The 20,711-nt window shown below is 41.5% G+C and overlaps 1 protein-coding gene across 2 annotated transcripts; it reads left to right on the top strand.

Moving 5' to 3' along the window:
* Positions 1 to 7,828: 7,828 nt before the first annotated feature.
* SP9 (Sp9 transcription factor) lies at positions 7,829 to 18,384 on the top strand. 2 transcript variants are annotated; one of them, XM_067549858.1, is made up of 2 exons: positions 7,829 to 8,179; positions 16,262 to 18,384. In XM_067549858.1, the coding sequence occupies exons 1-2, from the start codon at positions 8,102 to 8,104 to the stop codon at positions 17,621 to 17,623; spliced, it is 1,440 nt and encodes a 479-aa protein (XP_067405959.1). In that variant the 5' UTR covers positions 7,829 to 8,101; the 3' UTR covers positions 17,624 to 18,384. The 2 variants fall into 2 exon arrangements, with proteins under 2 accessions (XP_067405959.1, XP_067405960.1); XM_067549859.1 differs by lacking the exon at positions 7,829 to 8,179 and adding an exon at positions 15,325 to 15,463.
* The last annotated feature ends 2,327 nt before the right edge of the window (positions 18,385 to 20,711 follow it).

Genomic DNA, 20,711 nt, shown 5'->3' with positions numbered 1-20,711 from the left:
ATACCAATAAAACCCTCACAGGGAAGGTGCTGGAAAGAAAAGTTCCCCTAATTTAAACAGCCCTAAATATTGTCTCATATAGATAGTCATTAAAATGAGTACTGTGTCTAAAAGGCCTGGGAGACTTGAGATTGTCATCTATAATTTCTGGTAAATAAGAGCTGCCAAACTTCTGCTTATCAAGAGTGTTCTGTTAAACTCAGTATCATATGTCTGCTGAGGGGAGGGAAAGACTTAGTAATTACATAAGAACTGTAGTCTAACAAGGAAGCTTTATAATTGGCTCTGAGTTGTGGTTTCAACATTAGATAATAATTTGGTTTCAGTATTAAAATACTTAACCATTCAAGCCCTAAATTGGATAGACTTTGGCAACATTTTAACTAGTATTTATAATAGCAGACAGCCACCTTTTAGACTCATTCTTACAATTAATAAATATTGATTATTTGTGGTATTCATTTGATTATTTAAATCCAATCCGATATTGAGACTGATTTGTTTGATTTGATCTTGAGTGGATAGTAGTATTGTTTCATTTTTAGTTTAGTTTATTATTAATAGCTTAGCTTTGGTGATATGTTCTCTTTATTTTATTTCAGTTTAGGAATAAAATGTCTAAAAAGATAAAAAGTCACGTTTCTTTCAATAAGCAATGTGGGTTTAGAACCGTTGAAGATCTAGGTGGAGAGTAACCAGTCAGCCTAAAAGCCTGAGCAGCTCCATTTAATCAGTCTTTGGTTCTCTCAGCAGTCTGGCTTCAATCCCATTTAAAGCCATGTGTCATGAAGCCCGTTTTTAATACAGGAAAATTTGTGAATTTGATGCCAGCAATTCTGAGATCATGGGAAAATTAAAAAAGAAACAATCCTCCAAAAATCATGAGTCATGAGATGAAATCATGAGAGTTGGTAATACTGCCCCAGAAATAGACTTAAAGCTAAGCAGAATATATATATATAATTAAACCATCTTGTTAAGCAAACTTTTTTATTAAACATCCGTCCGTACCCCACTTTTGGAGCTTAAGTATGAGCTCCATGTGAATCTGGAATCAAGCATATTTGGGGAGGATAATCGAATCTCACAGATCTTCAGTTAAACTTTTTGATTCACCTCATTTTTCAAAAATGCATGTGTAGATCGGAAGGTAGAATGACCCAAATGTGAATGGCTACTTCAGATAGTAGCATATTGTAGAAGGAACTTCTCTATTTTACACAAGACACCATGCCACTTTTTTTAGATCTGATTTCACTAACTTAGAAGACATGTAGATCTGAAGTTCTGCACTTTCTGAAAGATTGTGTAAAATTAGCAGATCAAAAGTTAAACAAGGAAACTACTCACAAATACATGCTGTGAACCCCTTCAGTATACACGTGTTTGGCAATACACTACTCGCAGTCTACATGCAGAATCATGCACAGATGGCATAAAGGCAATATATCATCCTTTGTTCCAAGTCCTTATGCTATATCTGGTCAATAAGAGCACTGCAGTTGCACATTATCAATGACAACATAGTGTGAATTCACAATGGCCCATTTTTATCAACTGTAATAATTAGCCTAAATTTTGTTTCTATAACAGTAATAGCTATTTGTTTGTAAAATGCAAATTTCATTCCTGAATTATTCCAACACAGAAATGCAACTTATACTTCCCTCTTTTTCAGAGCTTAAAAGTGTTTGAAAAGTGGCCAAACAACAGATGTACATGAAATGAAGAGTAAAGCAGCAGCACTCCTGAATTCCATACCCTCCTGGGTGGAGAGGCATGAGATTTTCATCCCCTCCATCCACAAAGGCAGAGTAGATGTTCTGGCCCAATGAAAGGTAATGGTTTAATATATTCTAAAAGAATGATTTTCATGGTGTAATTTAACTACTATTTTCCTCCTGCTTGGATAATGGGAGTGCTCCTGTTCCCATTTTTCCAACCATGTGGAATACATACCCCTTCTGCCACATGTTAAACTTAAACTTCATATTTTATAGTATGTAAAGTCTGTGGCACTGTATGTTATTAATCAAACTTTAAATATTTTTCATACTGTTTAATAAACAATTTTCCATCATCAAAAACTTACAAAATCACAACCTGAGACACTCAAATGCCTTAAAGCACTAGAGAACGTTTCAAAGAGTAACTCCTTTGTAGAGTTCACCACAGAACATTCAACTTCATTAACATAATGCTGCAAGCTTTATTTAAAAAGTTAGCAAGAAGCATTTTGTGTAACTCTTTTAAATCATTAAGCTATTAAAAAGTCATGTTCAAGTAGTTAAGATCAACACTGAGACACTTCTCATAAATTTTGACACAAGAAAGCTCTAAAGATTGTATATATTACTGATTTCAGAAATAATGTTGTATACCTACAGTAAATTAAACTGTCACATTTGATGCATGCAGTGTTGTTGTTGCCGTGTGGTCCCAGGATATTAGAGACAAGGTGGGTGAGGTAATATCTTTTATTGGATCAGCTTCTATTGGAGAGAGAAACAAGCTTTCAAGCTGAAGAAGAGCTCTGTGTAAGCTCCGAAGCTTGTCTCTCTCACCAACAGAAGTTGGTCCAATAAAAGATATTACTTCACCCATATTTGATGTAATCATTATCAAAGATCACAGTAAATGTACAGAAATTCAAATAGTGCCAATAGCTCTACATTTGAAAGATTTCTTATGGATTTTTACACATCCTGGAGCAACTTCTGATGATCAATGAAATAGGACTATACTATTAAAGCATCTGAACAAGATTTTTTAAATTGTTAGCTAATATAATACATCTCACCCATATTTCTTTATAACGCTTGTTCAGAAAATATGTAGTGTGACAAAGAAACATGTATTATTACTTTTCACTTTCTTTCAATACTGCAAATTTATTTTCTACGTTATAGGATCTTGAACTGGGTAACCCTGATGAAGCAAATAAAATCTAGTAGGCCAGTTGTAAAGATAAACATTCTTAATATTATCAGTCATTGTAAATTGCAGTAGTCTGAAGTACCACTTCCATTTTTTATTTTAAAGTGATCTGAGTGAGCAAAGAGTATTAGATCAGACCCCTCAGGGCAGTGTTTCTGAACCAAAAAGTGAAACTACAATCCTGGACCTACAGCTCAGCATTCTGAAAAGCTGCAATATATTAACACGTGGGTATATTTTTGTAATATTTTGAAAGGATGGGAAAAAATTAATTACAGAAAGTTTTATTTCTTAAGTTACACAATAAAAAATAAAAAACAAAATGCTCAGGAAGAGATTACTATCCAGCTGGAAATTTTAACCTAAATATATTAGTTGCGATTATTTCTGCCACACAGCAGAAACTATAGTATAAAATGCTGCTTTAAACACCGATCTTTCACTAAAGTCCTTAATGCCCAAACCAACAAAACTTGATCCTGTGACCTTTACTTATGGGAGTAGTCTAACTGAAGTCAATGGGCAGACTTTTATCTCTGTTATACTGGTGTGAAGCTGGAGTATCACCACTGGACTTAATAAGAATTATTTACATGAGTAAGGAGTGCAGCCTCAGCTGCTAATAGTGATGGATTGAGAGAAAGTGTTCCATATGTTATTTAGCAATACATTCTTAAGTCAGTAAGGGTAGGAGACTTTAAAAATTAGCATCTAGCTAAAATAAGACACACAGATGCACACATACACACAGACCAAGAAAAATAATATGCCAACACTAGATGGCTATTTTTCTTAGTTTTCCATTCACTAAACCTTAAGACTACCATGCATAGCTTACCCATCCTTATTTTGTTCCAAAGCAGTGGTTCCTAAACTTGAGGTTATAAACTTAAAAGTCATGCAGCTATTTTTGGGATTCCATGCCATTTGCACACACAAAAAATTACATTAAAATTTTTCTAGTTTTCTAGTACAAAGAGACTATACTGAATGTAAATAGCTGTAATAAATAGATTCACTGAATGTGTACTTTTAAGAAAAGTGCAGCTCCTGAAATTTTCAATATGAATGAATAAATTATATTTTTGGTGAAATAGTCACGTTTGTACTCATAGAACATAAATGTGAAATCTAATGTGATATTGACAGCCAGATGTAATATTGGTTAAGTCATTTGAACCTAGTGCCTCAGTTTCCCCATCTGTAAAATTGAGATGCTAACATTTCAGGGAGATGTGAGATTTTATTAACTGATGTGTATATAAAAGTGCCCTGAGATTTTCAGAAGGAAGCTGCTATGGAAGGGCAAGCTAATTATTATAATAAAATAAATTAGTAGGAATTTAAACAACAAACTGATGACATTGTCACTCTAGCATTTGTGTGGCCTGTGACAGTTCAGTTATTGTGGTGATTATTCAAATCAGTTATTGAACCCTAAAACCCTGTGAAAATTGTCCAAATGTTATGAGGCAGCCTCATTGCACATTATTCTTTTATTAAATGTATTTAATGTATTTATTTATTTATGCTGTGACTAAATCTATTTGGTGCATTCCATGTTATAACACTTGGTGTTCAATTGTACCAAACTGCTCTTTTTATAGCTACATTTATTTCAAGAGAATAAGAGAAATATATTAAATGATGAAACTTGAGATTACTAGCAATTCCTCTTCCTAAAGGGCTCTCTCTCATTTTTTTTGGCACTCCAGTACTTAAGATTCTTATGGGAAAGCATGGGTCTGACTGTTGGGTCTTTGTTTTGGGATTATTTTATTTTGTTTAAATGACTGGGACCTTTAGATTTTTTTTTTTTTGCTTCCCCCTGTAAACAGGGCTAGCAGGTATCAAGTGCCTTATCTGCTATCAAGTGATCAGTGTTGAATCCTATCTTTATTGGTATTTGCTCTTTGGAGGTGGAAAAAATACATGTTTTATAAAGCTCAAATTGGCCCTATCAAACAAAACACCTGCTAGATTTGTGAGTGACTTATGACAGCAGGACACATCAGTGCTGGCCTCACCAATAGAAGTCACTACAGTTAATGGAAGCTATTATGGAAGAATTCTGGCAAGAATTTTTTTCAAACAGCTAAAAAAATTTTAAAAGAAAAATATATTCTGTTGCTATGGCAACTGTGGTTTGAAAAATTATTGTAACAAAAGGGGAGTCACATATCAAACTATCAAACTTAATTTGACTGGATTTTTCTAAAGTAACTAATTTAAAGGGATTTCCCCCCTCCTGATCTAGTCATACTTGGTGTGTCTGTGCCTGTGTGTGAGAGGTGAGATCACTTGCAAATAGTTTTCATTTGTAGAGTTTCACTTACAGAGTTTCAAAGCCTTTGCTATCATACCCTTCTCCTACCCCTCACAAGTTCCTATCCATACTAGTTTGGAATAATAACTAGGTGTATAGGATTAGTCACTCTCACACGTATGCTTATTTGTCCTATAAATATTGGCCCAATGACACGTGAAGCACATTTTAAAGTAAACAGGGTGTGTAGCATTCCCAGTCTGCACTTTTGGCACACTGAAAACTGAGTAATTTGAACGTTTTGTTACTTCCCAGAAAACCCTAGTTTCTTTGCAAACATTGTATCTAATTAATGAAACGGTTTTATATGTGTAAACTGAAGAACAAACTGTTGTGAGCTATAAATGGTTCCCAAATTACCACAGTTTAGTGAATCGAGCTTTAGTTCTGAACACAGTGTGACAGCATACTTTTCCATACCCTGCCCCAGGATTTCGTAATTGACGATTTTTCAGATAAGGCTCGTGAAACGGACAAGAGGGGATGTCTATCGTTCTCGCACTTTTATTATTGTGAGTCAAATCCTGCAGTCCATACCCAGCTAAAATTCCCATTGAAGACAATGGGATTTTACTTGGGTAAGGACTGCAAGATCTGGCCATTTGTTGTCGTTACATGCTGGGTTATATTAAACAGAGAGGATAACAGGAAACAGCTACTGCTCTTGTATGGAACTATTTTTGTGAAACGTCATGTCAAAAAGTTCTTTTTTTGTGATTATGTGTAACTTGCTGTCTCCACCTGAACTAGCCTAAGAAGCAATGCCAAATTTTACTCCGAGCTACATAACTGGGGTTGAGAATAACATCTGTTGTTTCCTTCTGCATAATGATGATTTTAGGACTGTAAATGTACTGCTTTCCGTTCTCGTGGAGTGTACTCCTACTCAGGGCGCTCAACACAGTCTACACTTGACTTTTAGTCCTGTTTTAATCGGAGTAACTAGACATTTTAACTAACACGATTATAAATGTTAGTGTGGAGAGGACACACCTGTTTGCTGCTAGTCTGTTTCATCCTAGGCGGCAATCCAAGAGCAACACACCTTTTTAAGTGTGTCGTCCCAAATATCTGTTTAGTGGCTACACTAAAATTTACCAGCTGGTGATTAATACGCTTTAAAAAATAGGAGGGGGGGAAATCAAAAGTAGACATGAGCAACTTTTGACAGGGCGAAAGGAGTTTAAATAGTCTCTTATTTCATTTTGCAAAAGTGAAAACCAGATAGTTTTCATCTATGGCTTCCTGACTCAATATCATTTTGCAATTTAGGGTCTGCTTACACGCTACCATGTAACCGTGCCTTTGAATTTAGAAACTGAGTGCAAAAGGTGGGATTTCTCAAAAGTGTCTAAGTAACATAAGAGCACAAGTCTCATTAAAAGTCTTTAGGACTTGTGCTCCTAAATCACTTAGGCGTTTGAGAACTCTCACTCAAAGTGATCCTTTAAGGTGTACCTCACTTACTCTATTTGTCTTATGTTACATATTGATCTGTTGATTGTTTACTTTTGAAATAGCCAGTGGAGACATTTATGTAAATGACCTGAAAGAAGGATTGAGCCGATTGTGAACAGAGAGAAGTTAAATTATATTTGCTTTGAAATCGGGGGACAATCGGCATTCGTGCCTCATTATTGTTGTAAAAGGACCAGTTCTCCATCACTGCTGTTTCAGCTAGGCTTGTAGCTATATGGGAAATTCTTCATTCACCGTTTACTTAAGTATAGCAAACAAAAAGTTGATTTCCTGGATGGTCCCAGACTGAGTTCAGCTGTGTAGAGAACTGAAAGTGTTAGCGAACGCCTAAAAGCCCAGTCATGTTCAATATGTGGTGTAGCTGTAAATTATCACCTATTCCAGGTCAGAAAGGCCAAAATAATTTCCAGCTCTATTTTTCTAAAAGCCAATTTCATTTAATCTGTCCTTTACAAATGGTAAATTTAATGAGAACTTCAGGCATAACTCAGACTAAAATGTTTTTTAAAAAACCTCCATGTATATTCAAATGTATTTCTGTAAGCAACAACCTGCCACTATTGAAACAGTTCTTGAGTACTGTTGAAATAATAGGTGTATTCGCAAAGGAAACCTGCTTTCCTTTAAAGTGACTGTATGCATTATTTCAGCTTCTTCTGATAATAGCACATTTAATGCCAGGGCAAGATGCAATCACAATCTTTTGTGTTGGAAGAAAGTGTTGTATTGCACCCCTATGCTTACACTCACCTAGCTGTTTCGATCTGTTAAGCAACCTGAAAGTTCAACTGGGCTGCTGCTTGGCCTCTGTGGCTTTTTCTTTTTTTCCTTCTCCCTTCTCTTCCCCCTCCCCTTTCCGCCCTTCCCCCAGTACAGAGACATTGAATTAGATTGAAGTGAATAGTTGACATCCTCTGTAATTATACACACATTGAACTCTTTACAGTTGACTTAAGTTACTCTGAGTTGCATTGGTGTGGCCCTCCATATTGATTAAAAGCAGCATTTGTTTACCTAAACAATAAATGTGGAGATTAGTAAAAGTTCACTTGATCACAATAAGAAGACAGATCATCACAGGGCAATGCAACCCAGATGTAATATAACTGCCTCAAGCAGCACATTATGAAGGCATAGGCTGTTTTCTCGCAAGAGAACATTCAAGTCTGGGTTTAGGCTCGAAGAAAGCACCTTAAGTAGCTATACGTTTTGCGCAGAGACAAAGTAAGGGAACTCCAGGACCTGTCCTGAGAAGTTGGCACGGTAACTCTCCCGGGAGAAGCGTCCAATACAAAGCTTTGGAGAAAAAATGAAAGGGGGAGGGGAGACTTTAAAGCAAAATAATTAAATGGACTGTGTATGGAAAGCCTCGGGATGGGGCCTCAATGTCTTTTATTCTTCTTTCACGTCTTCTCTATCAGAAAGAACAACTTTAAGGTAAGCAGGACACACTGCTGGTTGTGTGCGTTAAGCTCTTGATGGTGTAGGCTCTATAAGAAAGGAAAAAACCGGGTTTGGTATATGTCAGGTTCAACAGAAACACTCCCTCTCCCATCAAAGGATCTCCTATAGGGAAGGACAGTTCGTGTCGTCCTATTGCATCTACTGCTCGGTTTACACGCTAGAGGATGCATTTTACCAATCCTTTTTAATCGAGAAAAGAAGCCAGTTGATAACTAGATTAGTACATAAATAGGCTTGAATCTCATAGGAACTATTGGGAAAAACAGATTCTAAACTAATAGTATCCGGTCCCTGTAACAAAAGGCTCCGGTCTCTTGATGGGATTTGATTCCGCCTCTGTACCGATCCTGATGCACTGTGCTTACCGCCTGCTCATCAACTGATGTGACCGAAGGGTTACTGCTGACAAACTTCGAAGGGAGTGCTAGCGATGATAATGTAGAAAACAATAGACCCGACGGTAACTGGCATATGACAACCTAATGTTTAGAAACTCGTGCTAGTTCACATTGTCACTCGTGTGATATGTTGGATTAAATGACCAGCCGAAGGGTACATTGGGATCGTAATTCTTGTGCACACTTTTATTAAAAAAGATTTACACCAGTTACATTGTGCCCACCGGGGATTAGTTGGGATAGTTTAAAGAATGGCTCAGTTTGTGTGGGTCCCCCCCTCCCTGTTTTAAATTCAGAGCATTTCATTCAGAGAACTTTAAAAACAACCCATCCAATCACTATGTGATTATAATAGAAACATGCACCTTTGCACTGAGTTCAGAAACTGATTCGGTTTAGCACCAAGCAAAGAGAATGGGAGGAGAGAGGGAAGGAGAGCGGCCATCCATTAAAGTCAAGACTAAACCAGATTCTGTTCGTTTCGACCTGAATGTAGGCAAAGCCTACCAGAAGTGTTTTGGCAAGTGTGAAGTGCGTCATTCCTCGCCTTCAGCCCCGACTTGCAGGCTGTCGGGAACTGGAAAGAATTTTCTTGTCGTGAGAAGTTCAATGTGTCTTGAAAGAAAACAACTGCAAACAGACCCAGGCCTATGGGGGGAGGGGGACTGGGCTGGCTTTGATCGCCGCAGTTACGTTGTCATTTCTTCGTTTTAGGTTAGTTGGAATATTTAGCCACGGTAGGGAACGTTGTGGCATAGCCCTTCCTTCATCAGAGCGGGGCTCTGAACTTCAAGGGCTAATGGGTCTGTGTCCCCGATGTAATTAAAAGGCTACAAAGCTACCCAAACACTTCATTAAACAAACATGTAAACCAGTGCTTTTCTCCTTGCATTGCCTCTGCACAGCAGATTAGGGAGTTGTTTAGGAAGTCGTCAGGAATCTCTTTGTTTCCTTCTTTCAGGTACAAGGTGAATTAATCCGTTTGCAAATTCCCAGCAAATTTCCTCTCCCCCCCCCATTTCTGAATTCTTGTAGCCTATGTCTCCTTAACAATAAAGGGAGGCAGACAAAGCTCGAATACCTCTCAAGACGAAAGAATCGAGTCTGTTTCTTTGCATGTAAGTTTTCTAAATAAATAGCTTTTGTTGTTTAACGCTGTGATGGATGGACTCACAGGGCCAGGTTGGTCTCTGGAACAGTACAATGGATGTAAGAAGGTTTTTTCTTCGCCATATAAATCATTCACATTGTTTAAGGTACATTGATCAATCTAATGGCTTGTAATAGGCTCCTAATTGCCACTAGGAAAGTACTGCAAGCTTGCATTTGAACGTGAAATGGTTCATGATCTGAGCTGAAATTCACCTTAAGCTTGAGATCCAATAATTATAGCACACATAGGAGCACAATGAACGGCTCCCCCTCTTTCCCAGTCCTAATACCAGGACAAGAGGAAGGGAGAAGGGGGAAGGTACTGAATCTCTCCAATTTGTGTATTTTTCCTCCCAGAAATCAGCAATTCATTAATAGGCAAAACCTGCAGCAGGATTTATTGGTCATTGTGGACTGAAGAGCACTTTGTAATGTCAGTCATATTGCTTATAACATTCCCATATACCTAGTTAGAGAGAGTTTTCTTAGTCACAAAGCAACATACTGAGTCATACCTTGCCGTACATGTTAATAACCTAGGGCAATATCAGAAGTACTGTTCAAGGAAAGACCAGAGATTTTTTTTTTAAATCTTCCCTTTTGAGGTTCACCGGTTGAGCAAACATGTCTAATGTCGCGTTTAACTTCTGCAGTACAAATGCTTACCCTCAGATCTAATAAGCCCTGCTAAAGGAAGGAGGGGAATTATGAAACGTGAAAGTAATGATACCGCTGTTATTTTGGCTTCTATATCTAGAAAGCAAAACTAATAGCTATGGCTAGCTTTTCTTTACTTAAAATGCTACCAAATTGCCGAAGTTATCAGGGCTTCTTCTTTAACCGACTTACATGCAAAAGGTAGCTTTAGGCTCTGCAAATATGGGACCAATCGTTTGCTAATTGAATTCCCTTTACTTAGAAACCCATTAATTTTAACACAGAAAGCGCTAAGAACGCTAGCATTGGCTGAGTTTCAAACCTGCTGCGGTTTGATCTGGTCTTGTCTAATCTATATACCAGAACAACATTGTAAGGAATGTGAACCAAGAAGATAAAATCCCCATAAAATGATCCCGAGGCTTTCCTATCGATGCAGTAAACAAATCTATGAAGCTTGTTGAATAATCTTTCAATAATTGTAGTAATTAAAATCATCATACAGTCTACCGGCACCTTCCTTCCTTTGACACTGCAGTCTCCCTTTCATTGTTAACGTGTCTTCGGTTGAGATAAATAGAACGAGGAAGGTTTAAAATAGATGGTCCAAATAAATTTAGCGGAAGAAAATCGGTTTTCTAGGCAAATGTTTGGACAGCACTTAACAGACAAGGATTTTTTCACTGTGTCCTACAGATTTCACAACTGGAGAGTATGTGTGTGTCGCCCTGTTACTTCTAAAGAGTGGCAATTTAAAGACAGAGGAGAGATTAACGCCTCGTCCAACAATTGCTCCGTCTTGGGTGTTTATTTGTATGGGTCAGGGTGGGGGTGAGAGTGGGAGTGGAAGGGAGGGTGTTATGTAACAAATATAAAATGAAAGCACGTACAAACTCTTGGAGAGTTCCATAATTTTCACTTAATGTCCATGATCTATTTGATCCCCGCGCTCGTTCCCTTTTTATGAACTATAAAAGATTTCCTTCTAATCAAAAGCTGCACTTCATCTTTGCCCACAAATGAAAAACTCTACAGCGGAAATAATTCAGGAGACTCAACAGGCACCATGGGCTGTATTTTAACACTCTCTCTGTATAGCCTCCCCCTTTTAATATCTACTCTTCCATAGACTAGAGAGGAAGCCTTTTCTTAACGAAAGTTATTAATTTATCACCTGGTCCCCCTCTGCGCTGCTCTGATAATCAATGGTGGAGTCTATATCATGTAAATGAAAAGCATAATTGAGAGAGAGAGAGAGATGTTCACATGGAAGCCCTGATGCTAAACAATGGCAGGATGCAATTATTTGTGTAAGCGATGGGCATTTTGCGGGTTTCCCCCACCCGTTCCTTCTGTTTGGCACAGAATTTGATTGCTTCTCCTGAACTTGGAAAGGTTTACACCTTCCCCCCGTCTCCCCCGTAACGTCCGCGTGTAAATTCTGTGTCCGTCCTGGGATTCCCGGGAAATAGTACAACAACCTCACATTTAACTGCTGTTAAATCGATTTATTTGGAAAATATTTGGCAGATCTTTCCCAGAGCCCTGTTTGAACAGAAGAACCATTTAATCTGACGCTCTTGAATGTGAAAACCCAGGAGCCTTCCAATCAGCTTTAATGAACGAATTGTTTCCCAGCTTTACCTCCTGAAGACAGCAACTTTAGTAGTTGCACAGATCAAAAGATCCATGTTAAAGGGAAGGTGGGAAACAATATTTGTTCAAAGGAAGTGAACTGTTTCATTTAATTAGACCATTCTTCATTATTAGTACTCATACTGAGACTTTAAAAAAAGATTTATGTTGATTTAACCATAGTGTATTTATGATGTAAATATATTCCGAGATGAAAACGTCACGGATCAATTGTAAAGGACCCGGATACATAATTTAAAAAAATCAGTTTCAGTGTATATGAGGTTCTCACCCCACTTTCGCTTCTTAGTCAGATTTGTTTATGCAGAATCGACATTTAATAGTGCTAATTGCACTCCAGTTAAATTGCCCTGATTGCAGAAAGGGAAGCAATTTCGTGCTCTCTGTCTGGGTTTGGAAGAAATTGTTTTATATTCACCTCTTTATAAAGAAGTGGAGATAAGGCACCGAGCCTTTGCACAAATTGCACTTATGGGCTGACTGGCAGCATTCAGGCGCTATAATAGAGCATTATTTGGCCGTTTTGAATAATGTAAAGCGTTTGCTGAAAGCTATTCTCCTGAAAATTGCTTTAACTTTTAAAAGGGTGGTGATTCACGCCAAACCAGGCCTTTGTTACATTGTCATTATCCTCCCAAATGTTTTAACAGTCAGCTCAACACTTTAGCATAACACATTGATCTTTGTTTAAAAACTAAATTTTTGGCATATGAAAAAATCTGTCAGAAAATTCTTGACCCTCTAAAGATTTTTAGGAGAGTTTCCTATTTCACCGCAAGTCGTTTTATTCTTTTAAATGCGTGCCTTCCTTTAGCAGATTTCAGTTACTTGTATTATTATAAAAATGATGAATATATGTAACGCTCCTATCATGTGTGTTCAAAAACAGAAAAAATGTGATTGGATTTGGAAACAAAATGTGAAAAGGCCAGTAGGTGCCTTTACCCTCCGGGTTAAATAGCTGGGATTTGAACATCACAATTTCCAACTGCCTTTGCAGATTATTTTATTCATTACTTTGTCAGCTTTCCTTAAGGAGGGGGGGGAAGCCTCACCAGTTCTCCTCCCTGTGCTGCCCCGGGGTTGGTCAGAAACGCCTCGCTGCCACTTAACAATCACCTCTATTAGTAAATCAACGGCAGATCCTCTAAACAAACAGTAGCGCGGGCTCCCCCCGTAGGAAAGAGTCACCTGTTGGGCGATTGCTCCCGGGTGCCCCTGTCGAACTCCTAGTCTTCCCCGTGCTCCATGGCTTCCCACCCCACCCCACCCCCCTCGCTTTTCAATCGCCTCCCCCCGATGAGTACTACAGCCCCCCTGGGTAAAACCGCCGTTTATGATCTGCTCCAGGCGGACCTCCTCGGGAAAGGGATTGCAATTCACTATCTGGCCCCCCTGTGCTCAGCGCAAATCAATGTGCAAAGCATTAGGGGCAGACCAGTATTCCCTCCGACTTCCACAATTTTAAATATTCACCGCGTCAAAAAGGCAGCAAACACCCTTTGACAATAACCTTGAACGTTTAAATGAAAGAAAATCCGCACTGACATCCCTGCCCATTGTGGCATAGTTACTGCAGACTGGGTCAGGCTCACATTGTACCACAACATGCTATTCTTGTCTCGTTGGAACACTTCACAATGAAATTATAAAAAACAAACAAACCCGAAAAAGAACCTTAATCCATGGTTTCCCCACCTCGTCCTTTAACTCTGTGTATTTTGCATCTACTGCTGGGTTTTGTGCTGGATTACTGAGGCGGGTTGGAGGAAAAGGAAAATATTTACTGCAATCCAGACCAAGTAGCTAGGGTTGCCTGAATGCACTCAGACTTCTGGTTCAGAACTATAACGATAGCTGCACCCGGGAAGAGAGAGAAAGAGGAACCCGTAATAACCATTCTCAGCGCTACACAGACAATCGCAGTATTTAAAAAGTTGTCCGTCTATTGATCTTTCCCCCACACAGTGCGGGTGAGTCCAATGCAATTACTTAAGAAGCTTCCAATAATTACAATCAAATGGACTAGCCTACAACACATTTAGGAGCCAAGATGTGGACTTACATTTCGCACATGCAGAGAGCAGGTAAAGTCTCTGTCGCTCACTGGGCGTGTGGAGTGTGCACAGTGCAGAGGCCACAGGCGAGTGCTAGGGAGGCTTATTCCAGCGGCGCTTTAGCCCTGCGAGGAGGAAGCACGCTCCCTGCCATTAGCAGCACAGATTTCATGGCTTTCTAGAAGGGTGGAAGAACAGGCTCCAGATTGCAAACTTGACTCTCAAAGGCTTTAACCAGAGATGGTTATTTAAGATAAAGCCCTTCCTCTCGAGCAAAAAATGTCGGTCCTCGGGGTCTTTTTGGCAGTTATGAGACTATAGAAAGAAAGAAAGATACATACGTGTCGGTTTAATATCCTGGTGTGTTTTTGTTTTGTTTTGTTTGTTTTTTTTTTTTTGGGGGGGGGGGGGATATGTAACTAAAAAGCCTCTTCAGCGTTCCACCCTCCCCCCAACTTGCAAATATATTCTGCATCAGCATGGCGAATCACTTAGTCTTTCGACAGAAATAGAGAGAGTGAAATAATGAACTTTGGGATCTGGTTACTGAACAGACACAGAAATTCCTTTCTATAATCACTTTCGGGTATGTCTGAGGTGCATTGGTTGTGCCCCCGCCTCCCCCCCCCCTCCCCGCCCATTGCCTGATGGGCCAGACTGGCAATGAAAGGAAAGGCATGTTGAGCAACTAAACTCTCTTTGTACAAGAAACAGAAATACATATTTCCTGGATCCACTGGCATGGTGGCTTGGGTAAGTAATTATGGATACCATACAGTCGAATAATGTTCAAGCTGACACAATTCAAAGTGAACGCTGACCTCCCAGCTCCTGCCCTTTGTGGCTTTCCCCCCCTTTTCGTACAACCAGTGAGTTAAGGAGGAAGTGTCAGCCCTAAATTTGAATTTCCTGGCTTTTGTTGGTTTGTGTCACAACCTTAAGGATATTTAAACCCAGGGTTTTTAAAAAAGTTAATTACAGTATAATTTCTGTAGTCCAAAGCACTGAGTTTTATCCCTGTGCCTTTGACTGGCACGCGCCCTGAGCCCTGGTTCTTGCACCTCCAAGTGTCTGATTGGCTGAAGGGCAGCTCCTGCCTGCTCTTTCTGCGCCCTCATTGGGTGAGAGACCCAGCCAGCGGTACTTCAAAGCAGGCGCTCCCCACACTTAGGCTGAGTTTAGCCCTCCAGAGCCAGGAGTGTACTTAGTGCAACTGGAGTAAAGCGGGGAGCTAGGAGAAAATTGAGCAAACTCTCCGGTCTGAGCGCAAGGCAGAGCCCCCCATTCGATCCCATCACCCAGTCAAGGGACGTGCTATGGCTACGTCTATACTTGGGGTAAGTCGGAGACACATCTCTATACAAACGGCACGTTTTTCGTTGTGGTTTCTCGGGGGGCAGGTTTGTTACTCTGAAAAAAACTGTTGCTGCGTCTGCTGTATTGCAGTTTCCCGTTATATAAATGATGTGCTGCAATTGAAGGGTAAACTCGATTCATGTTTCGGGGGCGTTCGGGGCTGATTTCCAATCGCACCGTTCACGTGCAAGATCGCTTTAGTATCAAGTTTATTTTCATTCAAAAGAAATGAAGCCGCTTTTACTTGGGAAGGGTTATGCCAAATGGGAATGGATTTCCCCAAACCAGTCTTGTGTGTGATGCTTGCACCAAAGCACTGCAGCAATGTAATCGTGTTTACGTTTCTGCCGGCTCGTTTTGTAAACTCTAAGCCTTGTGGCTTTAAAGCACATCGTTTGTTCGTTTCCATCGGGATGTCTGCCTTTACAATCGCACGTTGAAAGAGGGAAGCATTGCCATAGAGTCTCACACCGACACAAAACTCTTAAGAAATTACGTCTGTCATTTTAAAACATCACTGTCGTTCGTCCCCATTCTGACTATGGAGAAGTGTATCGTTTAATTTAAATCGGTTTGTAGCGCTTATCCAAGCACTGTGGGTCCCTGAAAGCAAGATAGAAATGACATCAAGCTGGGCAGGGTGGCGTTTTTATGCAAAACGACAGATAACTTTTTCCGTGTTCCTTTTCGGGCACAGTATTTAGCCACGTTGCTGTGTCTGCGTGTGCGCCTCTCCTGGCCTCTCCAAAGCTCACGGGCTTGCTTTGTGTCTCCCTTAGGAAGAGCCAAGATTTGGAACAACTCCCCTGGCCATGCTGGCTGCGACCTGCAATAAGATCGGCAACACCAGCCCCCTGACCACTTTACCCGAGTCCAGCGCCTTCGCCAAGGGAGGTTTTCACCCCTGGAAACGCTCCACCTCCAGCTGTAACCTGGGCTCTAGTCTCTCGGGCTTCACGGTGGCCACCAGCCGGGGCTCCAGCGGACTGGCCAGCGGCACGGGCACCGCCAACAGCGCCTTCTGCCTGGCCTCCACCTCGCCCACTTCGTCGGCCTTCAGCAGCGACTACAGCGGCCTCTTCTCCAACTCGGCGGCGGCTGCGGCGGCGGGCGTGTCCCCGCAGGAGCCCGGCAGCCAGTCGGCCTTCATCTCCAAAGTGCACAGCTCTGCGGCCGAGAGCCTGTACCCGCGGGTGGGCATGGCGCACCCCTACGAGTCCTGGTACAAGTCGGGCTTTCACTCCACGCTGGCCGCGGGCGAGGTGGCCAACGGGGCGGCCTCCTCGTGGTGGGACGTGCACACCAACCCGGGCTCCTGGCTGGAGGTGCAGAACTCCGCTGGGGGGCTCCAGAGCTCGCTGCACTCGGGCGCCCCCCAGGCCTCGCTGCACTCCCAGCTGGGCACCTACAACCCCGACTTCAGCTCGCTCACCCACTCCGCCTTCAGCTCCACGGGCCTGGGCTCCACGGCCGCCTCGCACCTGCTCTCCACCAGCCAGCACCTGCTGACCCAGGAGGGCTTCAAGCCAGTGCTGCCCTCCTACACGGACTCCAGCGCGGCGGTGGCCGCAGCCAGCGCCATGATCACAGGCGCCGCGGCGGCCGCGGCCGGGGGAGGGTCCGCCCGTTCCGCCCGCAGGTACTCGGGCCGGGCTACCTGCGACTGCCCCAACTGCCAGGAGGCCGAGAGGCTGGGGCCGGCCGGGGCCAGCCTGCGGCGCAAGGGGCTGCACAGCTGCCACATCCCGGGCTGCGGCAAGGTCTACGGCAAGACCTCGCACCTGAAGGCGCATCTGCGCTGGCACACGGGCGAGCGGCCCTTCGTCTGCAACTGGCTCTTCTGCGGCAAGCGCTTCACGCGCTCGGACGAGCTGCAGCGGCACCTGCGGACTCACACGGGCGAGAAGCGCTTCGCCTGCCCCGTGTGCAACAAGCGCTTCATGCGCAGCGACCACCTGAGCAAACACATTAAAACGCACAACGGGGGTGGCGGGGGCAAAAAGGGCAGCGACAGCGACACGGACGCCAGCAACCTGGAGACCCCGCGCTCGGAGTCCCCCGACCTCATCCTGCACGAGGCGGTGACCGCGGCCCGGGGAGGCGGCGGCAAGGAACCCACCGCGGGGCCAAACGACTCGTAGGGAGCCCGGACGGAACCGCCGCCCCCCTTTCCCCGCAAAGGCCAGGCCGGGGAGAGGCGAAGGAGCCGCCCCCAAACTGCGCTCAGACTGCAGGAGAGACTGGACTAAAGCGCAGGGTCTAGGGCCAAGCCCCAGAGCCACAGTCCAACCCCTCACCCCGCAGGACACTGACACTGACCCAGCTTCCATGCAGAGCAATAGCGAGAGCCAAGCCCGCACAGACTGAGCAGTGCGAAACCAACGGGACCTAGAAACCGCCCTTGGTGTGGATTACTCGTCTCCAGCTGCAGCTAAACTAAAGCAGGTCCTGCTGCTTGACGAAATCTAGTTACAGTGACACTTTGTTTTGTTTTTGTTTTGTTTTTTTTTTAAAGGAAAGCATCCTAAAAGAGGCTAAAGGTGAGAAATTAAAGTGGAAGTCTGAGACAGTTCCTCTGTATTTCATAAACATCTGTATAAATAGGGTTAAAAAAGATTGTGTTCTCTTATTTTTCTTGTAAGCGTTGATTCGGATAGGGGGTTTATTTTTGTCCTTTTCTTTGGTCTTTTTTTGTGAATTCCTGAAATTCAGGGAGTTTATTTTTTTTAAATTTCTAATGCACTTTGTGGAAGTCAGTATATATGTAAAAGCTATTTAAAATGTTGAGTTAACATTTCACTCAAACACACGTAAGTTAAGGTCATTTAAAGAAATTAAATGCGTTTATCTGTATGAAAAAAAACTTGACTTAATATTTTCATTTTGGTATTATTAAAGGACTCTGAACAATATACTTACGTTTTTGTTCTTTTTTCACCAGCCCTTATATGGGTCAGCTTTTAGTGCAAACCTTAGTTTCTCTCTCAATGCTAGTACAAGGGAATGGGATTTAAAAACAAGAAATACAAATTAATCAAATATCTTACCAAGGCAAATTTCAATTGGATTATGTCCTATTACTCTGTTTCCGCATTCAAATCCTCCCCCCTCCAGATCTGACCCCAAATAAAAAGGAAGAATGTTTAAAATCTATACAAATTTGGAAACGCATTTTATAAAAATGCCCCCAAATAGACAAACGGTGCAAAGAAACTGTTTTTTAAAAAGTCGTCAGCCCCACAAAGCTTCCTAGACTGGGAGATGATCTCAGGGGAATAAACCGCTAGAGTCAATACTCCGGAAAAGACATTTCATGCCTAAATGAAAATCTTGTTAAATGTTATTAATTTTGACTTAGAGCACACAGCAGCCCCCTGTGCCTTGTATTCCCTTATTAGGGATTCATGTCTTATCAAATATCTAATTAATCTCCTAGACATCATTTGTTCTGGCCAACTTTAACTCAGCTGGTCCACGGGGACAACTCCGAATATTCTCGGTGACAAAGCTCCCTTGAAGATCCTTTTAATTGTCTAAATTAACTGCACCAAATTTGCATGTCAAACGGTAAAGGGCAACCTGAGATAAAATGTAAACGTTTTAGAAGCCCCAAACTAAGCACTTGATTTGATAACTAGGCTTTTTAATGTTATGGAAGACAACTGCTCCTTTCCTTTTCAAAGACAGTTGATCTATGCAAATAGTGAATTGGAAATGCTTATGTCCCCATGCAGTCAAATGGTCCTTGCATGTTATTTGAATATCAGTGGCTCTGCTATTGAAAAGGTTCAAGGATGCTCTCTGACTTCTTTGTGATTACTCAGTGCAGCGTCTTATTCTGAAGGAAAAAAAACCTCAGGAATAATTAAAGGCTGGGCTAAGGCCTGGGAACACATTTGGGACAGGAATCTCATTTAGACAGGCTCTTTCAAAATAAGGCACAGTTAAATTGACCAGAAGGCAATTATTGAAATGAAAATTATTTTCACTCCCTTTGTCTCCTGACCACCAACTTAACAGCCACAGTATTTTTTTTTTTTTTTGAAAAAAGAAAATGGTTAAATGAGATAATTGCGCTATTTAAAAAGAAAAAAAGTTAATTTAGTGCAGAGTGGAGGAATAACACTTTAAGCCACTACAAGAGACAGAATGCAAATACAATCAGAAAAAGGACAGTGCTGTCAACCACAAATTATAAAGATTTTGAATGAAAAAATTCTGTGACTATTAATATAAGGTATTTAACTTTCCCCAGCAGTCACAAAAAGCGAACAGAATCTGTGCCTACATTATTTGTTTAGGCACACAAGTGTAGCTCAGCGGCGATGCTGAAGGGACTGACAGAAGAAATCCTAGCAAGAATGCAATTTTAATTACTTTAAAAAACAATCTTATGAGTCACCCTTGAATTTTGCCAGCCTAAATTATCGAATAGCATCGATTTTTCCCTGCTTTCTTTTCTCCTTGCCTGACCTGTTTGTCTTCCTCATCCCCGCTTTTTAAACTTAGACCGCTCTGTAAAATGAAGGGAAAATATTTTGCTTTTCCACACCACTCTTTCCCCGGAGTAGGCGGTGGGTGCCTAGAGGGTCTGGATTAGATCTATTTTATTCTAGGACAGGCGGGGAGAGAGACAATGGGAGTTGGTGAGGATGACATTGTCGGGCAGAGGTAAAATAAACAGTGCGCTTGCAGGTCTGCAGGACATGGCTCTCCTGCTTGTCAGTTGTTGGGGTTTCCGAGGAATGCATTCTCACTGGTGTTGGGCAGAAGTCAGCTTTGTTTTCAATCCATAATAAAACAGATCAAAGGAAGCCATCCAGGTCCAGTTTCTGCCAGGCCAGGGTTACAATTCTCAGCTCAATGATCAAGGACCTCTTTGCCCCTTGGGGTCAGAAAACGTCCATCATTTACAGACTCCCCAGAAATGAAGAAGGGAGCAACTCCGGGCCGCAGAGCCGGTTCGTTTAACCAAGAAAATAGAAAGCATGTAACCTTTTAAAAATAAATGGCACCATTCTTTAGTACTTGTTGGTGATAATTATATGGTCTGGGGACTATAGAACTTTTGTACGGCTGGATAAAGAACAGACAGTGTGAGAACCGAAAAATAATTCTGATTCACTCTTTTCAGTTACAGTTAAATAGCATTTCTATAGAGGGAGTTTGCAAATCCGGGAGCAAAAAATAACATTGGGGGACAGAAACGTTCTTTTAAATTTGTCACCT

The sequence above is a fragment of the Emydura macquarii genome, unplaced genomic scaffold (assembly GCF_026122565.2).
Source record: "Emydura macquarii macquarii isolate MOO-44397 ecotype Brisbane River unplaced genomic scaffold, CSIRO-AGI_Emac_v2 contig_1253, whole genome shotgun sequence".
In the NCBI taxonomy this organism is placed as follows: Eukaryota; Metazoa; Chordata; order Testudines; family Chelidae; genus Emydura; species Emydura macquarii.
The sequence above is the reverse complement of the archived record's forward strand: the minus strand, read 5'-3'. Positions and strand labels throughout refer to the sequence as shown.

What these genes read in the sequence shown, in the direction of transcription:
- SP9 (XM_067549858.1), top strand. Translation starts at nt 8,102, where the DNA reads ATGGAAAGCCTCGGGATGGGGCCTCAATGTCTTTTATTCTTCTTTCAC. An exon ending in TCAGAAAGAACAACTTTAAG is followed by an intron (nt 8,180 to 16,261) that starts GTAAGCAGGACA and finishes TGTCTCCCTTAG; the next exon opens with GAAGAGCCAAGATTTGGAAC.